The 12,745-nt window shown below is 44.0% G+C and overlaps 1 protein-coding gene across 1 annotated transcript in view; it reads right to left on the reverse strand.

Annotated features, from left to right (window-relative positions):
* The window catches only part of mef2b (myocyte enhancer factor 2b), a 100,305-nt gene that overhangs the window by 39,026 nt on the left and 48,534 nt on the right, over positions 1-12,745 (reverse strand). Inside the window, exons 2-4 of the mRNA XM_068016070.1 lie at positions 10,126-10,258; positions 4,501-4,704; positions 1,917-2,057 (exon numbers count right to left, since the gene is read on the reverse strand). Of these exons, the coding sequence (XP_067872171.1) occupies positions 1,917-2,057; positions 4,501-4,704; positions 10,126-10,179 (399 nt within the window). The 5' untranslated portion in view covers positions 10,180-10,258. The remainder of the gene's footprint in view (positions 1-1,916; positions 2,058-4,500; positions 4,705-10,125; positions 10,259-12,745) is intronic.

Here is a 12,745-nt window from a genome sequence, read left to right on the forward strand (position 1 = left end):
ACTCCCCTCCTCTTCCTCAAAATAGTGCCATGGGATCTTTTATATCTACCTGAGAGGGGAGACGATTTAACGCCTAATCCAAAAGACAACACCTTCAACAATGCAATACTCGCTTAGTAGCGTCTAAATTTTGTGCTCAAGTCTCTGGAGTGGGAGTTGAACCAACAACCTTCTGACTCAGAGGTAAGAGTGCTACATAGAGAGATTTTTAAATATAATCTTCCTGAAACATTACAAAAGATACTTCTTCATTCCTGTCCTGAATGCACAGGTTCACACTATTCAGACTCTTCAATTACTTTTTTGATGCAGTTCCCAGTTTTTGACACTTGATGCTGCTAGTGAGTGGCAGTGTATGATTACACTAGTGCCAAAAACCTGCATGTGTCCAGTAATGCTAGTCTGGACCTTTCTCACATAGCAGTTCACGTATAACATTAAGGTCCAAGAGGCGATCAGATTTCTGTCCGTATCATCTCAAGGATTCTATGTTCTGTAATGTTTCAATTTATTAACTTGCTTGTACATTATTATCCCCGGCCCTACAATCCTCCGAGATCTCTGCGCTCCTCCAATTCAGGCCTCTTGGGCATCCCTGATCTCCATCACTCCACCATTGGCGGCCATGCTTTCAGCTACCAAGGACCTAAGTTCTGGAATTGTCTCCCTAAACCACTCCTCCTCTCTCTCCTCCTTTAAGATGCTCCTCAAAACCTACCTCTCTGACCAAGCTTTTAGTCACCTATCTTAATATCTCCTTATGTGGCTCGGTGCCAAAATGTTATTATCAATAATGCTCTGGTTAGGCGCCTTGGGAAGTTTTACGGCTTTTAAAGGTGCTATACAATGCAAGTTGTTGTTGTTGCTGTATAATTAATAAATATCTTCTGCAACTACAGCACCTTTTTCCTCTGGGTTCCTTACACTGTCATTTAGAGGTTAGGACAGAAGTCCCTGGGCATGTATCAATATTTGCAGTATTTCCCCAAGAGATGTTCACTGGTGCAGAATATGTAGAATTTAGAACCCTTATTTAAAGATGCATTTACACAATGAAGGAGCTTTAGAAAGTGAGAAGATAAAATTGCATTAGAATGTAGTTTGTACCTTGTGATTCCAGAGGATGTTCCACAGAATCACAATCATAGAATTGTTACAGTGCCGAAGAGGCTATTTGGCCCATCATGTCTGAATAGCTCTCCGACTGAGCAGTTCACCTGGTGCCACTCCCCCGTAACCCTGCACATTCTTCCTTTTCATATAACTGTCTAATTCCCTTTGAATGCTTCAATTGAACCTGCCTCCACCACGTTCTCAGACAGCGCATTCCAGACATTAACCACTTGCTGCGTGAAAAAGTTTTTCCTCGTGTCACTTTTGCTTCTTTTATCAATTACTTTAAATCTGGTGCCCTCTCGTTCTCGATCCTTTCACGAGTGGGAACAGTTTCTCCCTATCTACTCTGTCCAGACCCCTCATGATTTTGAATACCTCTATCAAATCTCCTCTCAGCCTTCACTTCTTCAAGGAAAACAGTCCCAACTTCTCCAGTCTATCTTCATCACTGAAGTTCCTCATCCCGAGAACCATTCTCGTGAATCTTTTCCGCACTCTCTCTAACACCTTTATATCCTTCCTAAAGTGCGGTGCCCAGAATTGGACTCCCACTAGGGGAGTGTTGGGGAGGGGGCGGGGGTGATGGTAAATAAAGGCCATGCTCTTTCCCATTGGGACCAGGGAAAAAGTCAATCCAAACAGTGATCCTGTCGTATAAAATTGGCGAGAAGCCTGAAATTGAGGCCTGAAGCCTAAAAGTAGGCTTCTTTTGGATGTGAAAAGTATGTGATGTGGGGAGCTTTCAGAGGAAGAGAAAATAAATTCCACAAAAAAATTGTAAACCATTCCAAACTACTTACACAAACCCTCTGTCTGTTGTTCATGTGATTCATCGTTTCATATTTTCTGTATTTGTCGTTTACCTCCAGGCTTGGCTCAACAGAGTCATCAATCTCCAGATCTGGACTCTCACACCCATTTAAACCTTTTTTTCTCAGTGTCTAGGCAGAAATCACAGTTTGAAGAAACATTCAGCACCACATGCAGAGTAAATTCTTGGCTACTTTGTCATGATTTTTAAAAATGTAGATGGGCAGCAAGGGGGTGAAAGGTTATTGGGGGTAGGCGGGAATGTGGAGTTGAGGTTACAATCAGATCAATCGCGATCTTATTGAATGGCGGAACAGGCTTGAGGGGCCGAGTGGCCTACTCTTGTTCCTAATTCATATGTTTGTACCTTGGTGTCCATATAAACAAATCCTTAAAAGTGGCAGGGCAAGTCGATAAGGTGGTTAAAAAAAAAGCTTAGGGGTTACTTGGGTTTAAAAATATATATAAAAGCAAAGAGATCATGCTAGAAATTTATGAATCACTGGTTAGGCCTCAGGTGGAATATTGAGATAATTCTGGGCACCACACTTCAGGAAAGTTGTTAAAGCCTTAGAAAGGGTGCAGAGAAGGGTTTTCCAGAATGTTACCAGGGATGAGGAACTTCAGTTATGAGGACAGGTTGGAAAAGTTAGGACTGTTCTCCTTGGAACAGAGAAGGTTAAGAGGTGACCTAATAGAGTTTTCCAAGACGATGAGAGGTTTTGGTACAGCTGATTGAGAAAAATTATTCCCTCTGGCAAGTGAGTGAATGACCACAGGTCTTGACATAAAATCATTGGAAAAAAGATGTGCAGAGGAGATGAGGAGAATCTTTTTCACTCAGGGAGTTATCGGAATCTGGAATGCTCTACCTGAAAAAATGGTGGAAGTTTATATCATGAAAAACTTTTAAAGGGAATTGGACAGGGAACTTAAATGAGGAATTTACAGGGTTACAGATAAAAAGCGGGGATGTGGGACTAAGCACGACTGCTCTTTCAAAGGCAGCACAGACACGACAGGACGAATGGTCTCCTTGCCCCCTGTAAGTTTCTGTCATTTTATCTCGTTCGAGACTCAAACAAATGAGTTCTTAGGTAAGAGAAAGGCCCAATCTCAGACATGTGGCCTGCTGATTCTATACAGAACGCTTGGTTGGCGTGGAAACAGGTTTACTGAATCTAAGAATGACCACTCGTCCTTTAGAAAATTCAAGAGCAGCAAGTCAAAACATGCTCCCTCGAAATCCAGATTACGTGTTGAGGCAACCCCCTGATGTTTTAAATTTCTAAGTGGCAGCGAGAGAGGACGATGTTCCCTATTGGTTTTTCTGAATGCTCCTCACTAAAACAACATCCAGAGCAACCACCATCAGCTGAGCTGCAATTGTTTTGCCGCTGATTGTACAAATTACATAAAAGAGAAAAAGACAGAGATTAGAACTTGCTGCACAAAATGATTTTCTATCATTATTTAAACATCCTGATGTGAAAAGGTTGGTGTCTTGTTTGTACAGAACACATTAGGCCTCATCAGAGCCCAGTGCTCTAAGTGAAAACCTTATTAACAACCAGCTGAGTTCTGAATGAACTTTATTAGTACATGCATAGGTACATAGAACACAATCCCACTAACCCACGTGATCATTGGAAACAGGTCTGAAAGCCTTCGGCATAATATTTGAACCTTAGGTTATCTTTCACCCAAACACGATTCTGGTTTTGGCAACTAACAGGCTCTTAAACTCACTCCCCACCCATGTTAGTGGTTGCCAACTCAGGTTGGACATATTCCTGGAGGTTTCATCATGTAACTTCCTGCCGTAAACTGCCCGATCCTCACCCACCCGACACATCCATTCTTGGTGTCCCACCTTCCCACAGCCAATTGGAAAGCAAATATGCTTTTCATTACTTGATTGGATAATACTTGACCGTCCGTCAAACAACCTTTTTTCCCAGTTCCAATATTTTTATATCTAATAAATGTTCATAGAATAATACTTTTTGTTATTGTCCCCTATGATCCTTCTCCAGGTGTTGTTCACTGCAGTGCCCTCGAGATTAACCTTTAATTCCTGGAGACTCCAGAGCAATCCTGGAGGGTTGGCAACTCAGACCCACTCCCACTAAACATATACATTATTGTTCACAACCAATCAAAATGGTCAAGCAAGCCATTTGATTGCATCAAACGGCAACCAGCAGTTCATGAAGGAGGCCCATTACCACCTTCTCAGGGAAACAAGGAATGGCCAATAAATGGCAGCCTTGTCAGTGAAGCCCACATCTCCAAAAACATTGAAATGAAGACTTCAAGATTTTTACAGGTTGGGAAGTGGGGTGGTTAATGGAAAACTCTAAGATTTGTCCTGGGGCGTGCGGGAATGGAAGACTCTACGCCTCGTCCAACTTAGACCCTGAGCAACTTCCAAAATTCAGTGCCCCATCCCTCAATCCATCATTACGTGGCCAACAGTGAAGACAAGTTAGAAGAGGGCCTGACTGGGACTGACTGGAGTTAGATGGAGGGGTCGATGGCTTGACCCATCCCCAGGACTGACGGCCTCCTTACCTCTAAGATGTCGGAGTTGGTGCGGCTCTCGTGCGGCTCACTGTACTCCGTGTACTTCAGCAGCACCCGGTCCATGTCGGTGCTGGCGTATTGGAAGAGCCGATTGGTGCTGTTGAAGATGATCAGGGCAATCTCGCAATCGCACAGCACGCTCAGCTCATACGCCTTCTTCATCAGGCCGAACTTCCGCTTGGTGAAGGTCACCTGCGAGGAGGGAAAGGTGAAAGCTTATCAGGGTAGGGAGAAGTGGGGGTGGCAAAGAGAAATAAGAGGGAAGAGAAGCCATTTGGGGTTGGTGATGTTATCGTCAAGGCAACGGAATTCACCCCAACAGTGGAATTCACCCAAAAATCACTCAAAGATTCTTCTTTAAGTTAAACACAGACTCCCAAGGCCCCCACTTGCTGCTTGATGAAGAGCCTTTTGTGGTACTGAACCATGTAAAATAGGAACAACAGTAAAAACTTGCATTTATCTAGCGCCTTTAATGTAGTAAAACATTCCAAGGTGCTTCACAGAAGCATCAATCACTGATCACTGTCCAGCAGGAAACGCATATGGGAAGTCCAGCAAGGAGAGAATCGCAACCTCACTGTGAATCTTTGAATAGGAAACCTTGAACTTATGTCAGACTTTACCACATCTGAGAAACATCTCAAAGCAGGGATTGTTACATGCAACAAATGGCTTTGAAGGCAATGACATTTTGTGCTTTCCGCAGTCTCATATCAATTCTATAAAGTGAATGATCAGTCACCCTACTATCAGTGGTGGTGGTGAGGAATGGATACTGGCCAGGACACCTCCCTGCCCTTCTTTGAATAACACTGTGGGATCTTTAATGTCCATCCACACAAGGGACCAGAACAGGCAAACCTAGAGTCGCACTAAAGTTAACACTTTCGACATTGCAGCACCCCCGTAGCATTGTACTGGCACTGTCAGCCTGGATTTTGTCTTCAAGTCTCTAAATGACTTGAACCTTGGTCTTCTGAATCAAGGGCAAGAGTGCTACCCGCTGAGCCACGGGTGAGAGGTTCTGCCAGCTGAGGCCAACAGGTACTTATCAGTGAAAGCCCAGCTCGCTCAGATTGAATAGACTTCTGACACTCCCTGTCTAGTCGGCTGAATGAGGAACAGTCACTCGAACAAAGGATGAAAGCCTGCCAGTGGCTATGGAACTGTGCCCCAATGTGAGTCACCTCCTTCAGGAGGGGCGGGAATAAACTTAGAGAACAGGAACTCTCTGAACTTTCAAGTGCTTTTAGCTTCTATTGAACTGCCCCTATGGAGGAAGGGTAAAGATATTATAAACGCCTAGGACTTGAAATATTTGAAGGGAAAAAATTTGCAAGGTTACGGGGGAAAAGAGCAGGGCAGAGTAGGACTAATTGGACAGTTCTTTTAAAGAGCCAGCAAAGGCACACAGGGCCGAATGGCCTCCTTGTGTACTGAGAGATTCTATAAATGGATTCTCCGACCACCTTTAGAGATGAACAGGTGCAGACCGTGCCACAATGAAGGAGACTGAATCTCCTCTCTGACCGTCTCTCATAATTTCACACTAAGATGAGGTGACAAGGAGACAATAACACAACGGGCTGGCATCAGACCACAACAAGGCCCCTGCTGTGTGACTGTGGTTTCGCACGTACAGCAGGAACCTGACGATACAGAATGCACGGGTGCAACTGTCTACTCTGCTCCCGTGCAGAGTCTGCATCATTTGGTGTATTTTAGACAGCACCCAGGCAACCGTTTCCCAGTATGAGTCAGTGGCTCAGAGAGGAGAGAAGAGTGACAAAAACCTTGTATTAAATCAATGCTTACTGCATAAATTAATTGGTCAAAAAGTCTGTGTGATCTCCTCCAGCTCCACAACCCTCCGAGATCTCTGCACTCTGCCAATTCTGGCCTCTTGAGCATTCCAATTTTAATCGTTCCATTGGCAGCCAGGCCTGCAGCTTGCTGGGCTCTAAGCTCTGGAATTCCCTCCCTAAACCTCTCCGCCTCTCTCTCCTCCTTTAAAATGCTCCTTAAAATCTACTTCTTTAGCCAAGCTTTCAGTCACCTGCCCATACGTGGCTCGGTGTCAAATTTTGTCGGATAACGCTGCTGAGAAGCGCCTTGGGGCAGTTTACTACATTAAAGGTGCTATCTAAGTGCGAATTGTTATTGTAGGGTTGTCAACCCTCCACTGGAGGGGTCATGGAGTCTCCAGGAATTAAAGGTTAATCGCATGGACTCCGCTGAGAGTAAATCCCAGAGAAAAAAGCGTAGAGGCATTAAAAATAGATGTGTGGTTTTATAATTTTCTTTGAACACATTTTGTTTATTAGGTGTAAAAAAAATATTGGTGATGGGGGAGAAAAGGCTATTTGACCAGTTGGAGCCCTTGGACACAGGATGAAACTATCCAGGAATATCTTCAACCAGAGTTGGGGGCCCTAATTGAGCAAAGTGGAGAGGCAGTTACTACTGGACTAGTAATCCAGACACCTGCAATAATATCCCAGACAATATCAGTTCAAATCCCGCCATGGCAGCTTGAGAGCTTGAATTCGGTTTCAAAAAAGAAATCTGAAAATAAGAAACTAGTGCCTGGAATGACTTAAAAACCCAACTGGTTCATTAACGTCCTTTAGAGAAGGAAACCTACCATCCTTACCCAGTCTAGGCCTATATGTGACTCCAGTCCTATGCTAAAAAAAGACAGACTCACACTTATATAGTGCCTTTCATGACCACCAGACATCCCAAAATGCTTTACAGCCAATGACGCGCAGTCACTGTTGTAATGTAGGAAACATAGCAGCCAATTTGTCAGCAAGCTCCCACAAACAGCAATGTAATAATGACAAGATAATCTGTTTTTTTTTAGTGGGGTTGGTTGAGGGATAGATAGTGGCCCAAGCATACCAGGGCAAACTCCCCTGTGTTCTTTGAAATAGTGCCATGGGATCTTTTACATCCAAGGGGAAACAGAGCCTCAGTTTAACTTATCATCTAAGAAGACAGCACCTCTGGCAGTGCAGCACTTCCTCTGTACTGCACTGGAGCATTAACCTAAAATATCACACTCCAGCACTTGAGTGTGACTTGAACCCACAACTTTGTGACTCAAGAGGTGATAGTGCTGGCAACTGAGCTATGGCTGACTGTAACTAGGAGTCTTAACTTCCTTTGACGTGGTCAGTTGTATCAAACCCATGCCACCACTATCTTCTCAGGGCAACTGGCTGATCTTTGCCAGCGATGCACACTGCCCGAGAACAGGTAAAAATCTATATGAAGTTGATGTTCTGATGAAGGGTCACTGACCTGAAACGTTAACTCTGCTTCTCTCTCCACAGATGCTGCCAGACCTGCTGAGTATTCCCAGCATTTCTTATTTTTATTTCAGATTTCCAGCATCTGCAGTATTTTGCTTTTATAAAGATATATAAATTTGTTTTGTATAGCCAGCGATAGAGAATTCTCGGAGTGACAGTGTGAATTCATAAACAAAAAAATTGATTCAATATTAAATAAAAAGGGACTGAAACCGATTCTTTAATGAGAATACCACAAGCCAAAGATAGCCAAGAGAAAGAAGAGACTTTGCACGTGGCGAGTGATTACCCGTGCCTGGGAATTCACCTATGAGAAGCTTCGACTACTTTACACCATTGACTGAATGTTACTGACTCATCAGTCTTGTGATCTGCTGACTCACAACCAGAGATTAGGCAAATCTGATGCAAATCTGTTTGTCGTTTCTTTTTAAATGATTTGAAAACAGTGGGTGGCCCCTCAGGAGCTTCACCTGGGCCAAAAGGGCATTTAGAGAAAAAGAAATAGAGCTTGCATTTCTATAGTGCCTTTCACAACCTCCCAAAGCGCTTTACAGCCAGTTAAATATTTGGAAGTGCAGCCACTGTTGTAACGAAGGAAATGCGCAGCAAATGTGCGCACAGCAAGCTCCCACAAACTACAATGTGATAGGCAACTAGGTGTCCGAGACTATTCGACCGTGAATGGCAGCCCACGCATCTGCACTTTCCACTGGATGGAGGTTGGGGGCAGAGTCTTTGGCTGTGTCTTTCTCGGTCTCTGGTGTCCAGGTGGCCCAGTTACTGCAGCTGTGCCACTGCTGATCCAGCTGAGGGAAGGGGAGAAACCCTGGCACATTCTGGGGTGTGTGGCCCAATGCCATGCCGGGTAGTGTACTCATCTATGAAGCCGTGGAAGGAGCTGGTAGATTAGTAACTTTTAATCTGAAGTGAACTTGAAACATAAATATAAGATAATCACTAATAAATCTAAGCGTATTTGAGGCGATTTATTTAAGGGGAAGCTAGATAGACACAAGGGAGACAGAAATAGACAGATGTGCTGATAGGGTGAGATGAAGTAGAGTGGGAGGAGGCTCGTGTGCAGCATAAAAACCAGCACAGACCAGTTGGGATGAATGGCCTGTTTCTGTGCTGTAGAATTCGATGCAATTTATTCTGAGAGTTTCTCCCATCACTTTAGCATTCCATGATCGGCAAAAAGGTGGAATTTCAACTGGGATCATGGAGCGATCTATTCTGGGATTCTCCTGGGATTTGACCTGACCAGAAACTCCCTAATATGGTGACGGTGCCCCTGTTATCGCCAACCCAGGGCATGACCCCTCTCTTCACAGAAATAGAAAGCTCCCTGTCTTCTATTGCTTAACACCTCTCAACTGAAGTGAAAATTCCTGTTTTAGTTTTAGATTTATGCTGGCAATCTGGGAATTCCGCCTCCGACCCTCACATGAACAGATGGCCGACATTCCCTTGGTGAAGTCTTGGTGTCAATCCAGGAAAACACCCCCAACAGTGCATCTTCCCACAATTTCTGCAGTCAAGAGTCCAAGGAAGCTCCTTCTTTAAATCTGTTGCCTCCTTTTTTTGATGTGGGGCACTTTCCCCGACACCTGATGTTCCCTCATGTCACCACGAAACAACGGGATGCAAGGGACGCCTGACCTGTTTGCCCTAGGTCAAAGTTCGCGACCTTGATAGGGTCGTCAAAGCCGAGAAAACCAAAACCCAGATTTGCCCAGTCTGCTCTCTTGTGCCTCCAGGTGCCCAATGGCGGAATAACACAGGCAGAAGTCCAACAATAGTTACGGACATAATGGGAAGGGGATGATGCTTTAAAAAAAAATTGAGGAGGACAGGGAACAATTTTTTTTAAAGTGTGTTGGCAACCTGTTGGCTGAGTCATTTGGTAAATTTAGTGCCCAGTGCCGTACAAAGCCTTCCAGGTTCAATGCCTAGTATACAAAGTTAGCAGCTGTCATCTTAAGTATTTTAAGAGAGTGGTCATCGTTGGCCTGAGAGGTTCTGGAACGGGAAGGGGCAGGGAATCAGCCAAGGTCCCCACTCCTGATCACTGTATAGCTAGAGTGTGCAAGGGTGTTGACTTGGCACTGATTCCCACCACTGCCAAATAGCTTGCCAATGTTCACTGGGCTTACACATGAAATACTGGAGAACAACTCGGCAAGAGAAAGGGTAGGAAAAGCAGACAGGGAAGTCAGTTATGGACAAGGATCAGTTTGTGGACAGGGCTCGAGACTGCACCATTCCCTCCCCACAGGGAGTTCCATACCTGTCGATTCCGCTGGTCAACAATCCGGGAGATCTGTATCTTCTTTCTCCCCATTTTTCACTCTCGACTCGTCTAACAATTTCGTCTCTTTGACGTTTCAAATCCAAGTACAGAACTGTTTTTTTATCATTACCTGGGGGAGTGGGGGAATAAATACACATTGTAATTAATTACATCCCTATAATATATTCAAAAAAATTACATCTGCATGTAATTCTGTCTGTAAAACCAGCATTGTCACATTCATAAATTCTTATTCATAATGGAAACTGTAAATGTAAACATGTCACGTTATAATTACACCATCCTACCAGTGGTGCCACTAAGCCATCTCAATTTTGAGTCTCCCAACTTCTTGTTCTGCAGGGAAACTTCCTAGGATGCTTATAGCCACAGCACTATACCCAGGATTTCCACAGAGTGCTGCTCTGAGTGACTGGGATTGATTCTACACACATAATTTGTAACTATCCTCCACTCACTGCATTATGCTGGAGAAATCACCCTGCTTCAATCATGAGGAGTAAATAGATTTTGCTGTAAAATAGACTGACTGTTGAGAGTCCAGCTGTAAGTCCCATCCTGCCTCCAACTCGTTGGCTGACACAGTTGTATATTCTGGTCCAATAAACTCTACTTCTCCACCTCCCAAATTACTGCAAGTTTTTGCTATTTAAATAAAAATAATATAAAACTCAAAATCTTATGTAGAAGGAAGGACTTTCAAATGGGGAATAAATTACTGTGCAACTTTTATTAGCATGAGTCACATCATAAAACCCGAGAGAGAATAATCATAAGCAAAATTGACAATTGATCCAGCATTAGTTGCCTTCTGCGGTAGAGAGTCCCAAACTTCTACCATCATTTGTGTATATAAGTGTTTCCTAAATCCACTCCTAAAACATCTGGCTCTGATTTCTAGACTGTGCCCCATCGTCCGAGCCTCCCCAGCCAGCTGAAATAGTTTCCCCATTGACCATATCAGTTCCACTTAACATCATAGCCAATGCTGAAAAGCAATACATTTCAAGTGGAGGGAGAATTATTCTTGACTGCCTGCTGATTCAGTCTATCCTTGCTTGTGAAAGAGGGCTCTTGGAGCAAGTTGGTGGAGGGTGGAACTGTGCCCAACTGTGAGTCGACACCTTAGGTGGAGAAGAAAAGAGGAGAGTTAATTGGTGTTGGACTGAGGGAAAATGCCAGTTGGATGATGTACCCTAGAATTGGATGATGAAAGCCTGGAGATTTTAGTCTGGGAGAGAAATGTTCTCTTAGGGTAATTGTACTATCCCAGAAAGCACTGGTCTGGTAGGAGGTTGAGCATGAAGGAGAGTGTCACAAGATGTTCAGTTTTCTTTTTAAACACATTGATTTCAGTGAACTAATTTTGAGCGTGTTGCAGGAGCAGTTAATAGTGATCTCAACTGCTAACTTGGTCACCACTAGCAGCATGGCATTGTAGTGCACCGGAACTCCAGCGTTTTGTTATGTGGGTGAGGATTTCTGCATACAAATTTTAACCTGGCTAGTTCCTTACCACTGCTGAGCAAGGACCAGGTGTAGGCCATTCATTCCTTCAAGTCTATTACGCAATTCAGTTAGATCATGAGATGCCACATAAAAGATTATTGCACAAGATAGGAGCTCACTGTATTGGGGGTAATGTATTAGCATGGATTGAGGATTGGTTAACTCACAGAAGACAGAGTCGGGATTAATGGGTCTTTTTCAGGTTGGAAAGACGTAACTAGTGGAGTGCCACAAGGATCAGTCCTAGGGTCACAATTATTTACTGTCTATATTAATGACTTGGAGGAGGGGACAGAGTGTAATATATCCAAATTTGCTGACAATACAAAAATACACCCTGGATGAGGGTGTAGAAGGGTGGGTTAGTAAATTTGCGGATGACACTAAGGTCGGTGGAGTTGTGGATAGTGCCGAAGGATGTTGTAGGGTACAGAGGGACATAGATAGGCTGCAGAGCTGGGCTGAGAGATGGCAAATGGAGTTTAATGCGGAAAAGTGTGAGGTGATTCACTTTGGAAGGAGTAACAGGAATGCAGAGTACTGGGCTAATGGGAAGATTCTTGGTAGTATAGATGAACAGAGAGATCTTGGTGTCCAGGTGCATAAATCCCTGAAGGTTGCTACCCAGGTTAATAGGGCTGTTAAGAAGGCATATGGTGTGTTAGCTTTTATTAGTAGGGGGATCGAGTTTAGGAGCCACGATGTCATGCTGCAGCTGTACAAAACTCTGGTGAGACCGCACCTGGAGTATTGCGTGCAGTTCTGGTCACCGCATTATAGGAAGGATGTGGAAGCTATGGAAAGGGTGCAGAGGAGATTTACTAGGATGTTGCCTGGTATGGAGGGAAGGTCTTACGAGGAAAGGCTGAGGGACTTGAGGTTGTTTTCGTTGGAGAGAAGGAGGAGGAGAGGTGACTTAATAGAGACATATAAGATAATCAGAGGGTTGGATAGGGTGGATAGTGAGAGTCTTTTTCCTCGGATGGTGATGGCAAACACGAGGGGACATAGCTTTAAGTTGAGGGGTGATAGATTTAGGACAGATGTCAGAGGTAGTTTCTTTACTCAGAGAGTAGTAGGGGCGTGG

Source organism: Heterodontus francisci, chromosome 36 (genome assembly GCF_036365525.1).
Source record: "Heterodontus francisci isolate sHetFra1 chromosome 36, sHetFra1.hap1, whole genome shotgun sequence".
Lineage (NCBI taxonomy): Eukaryota > Metazoa > Chordata > Chondrichthyes > Heterodontiformes > Heterodontidae > Heterodontus > Heterodontus francisci.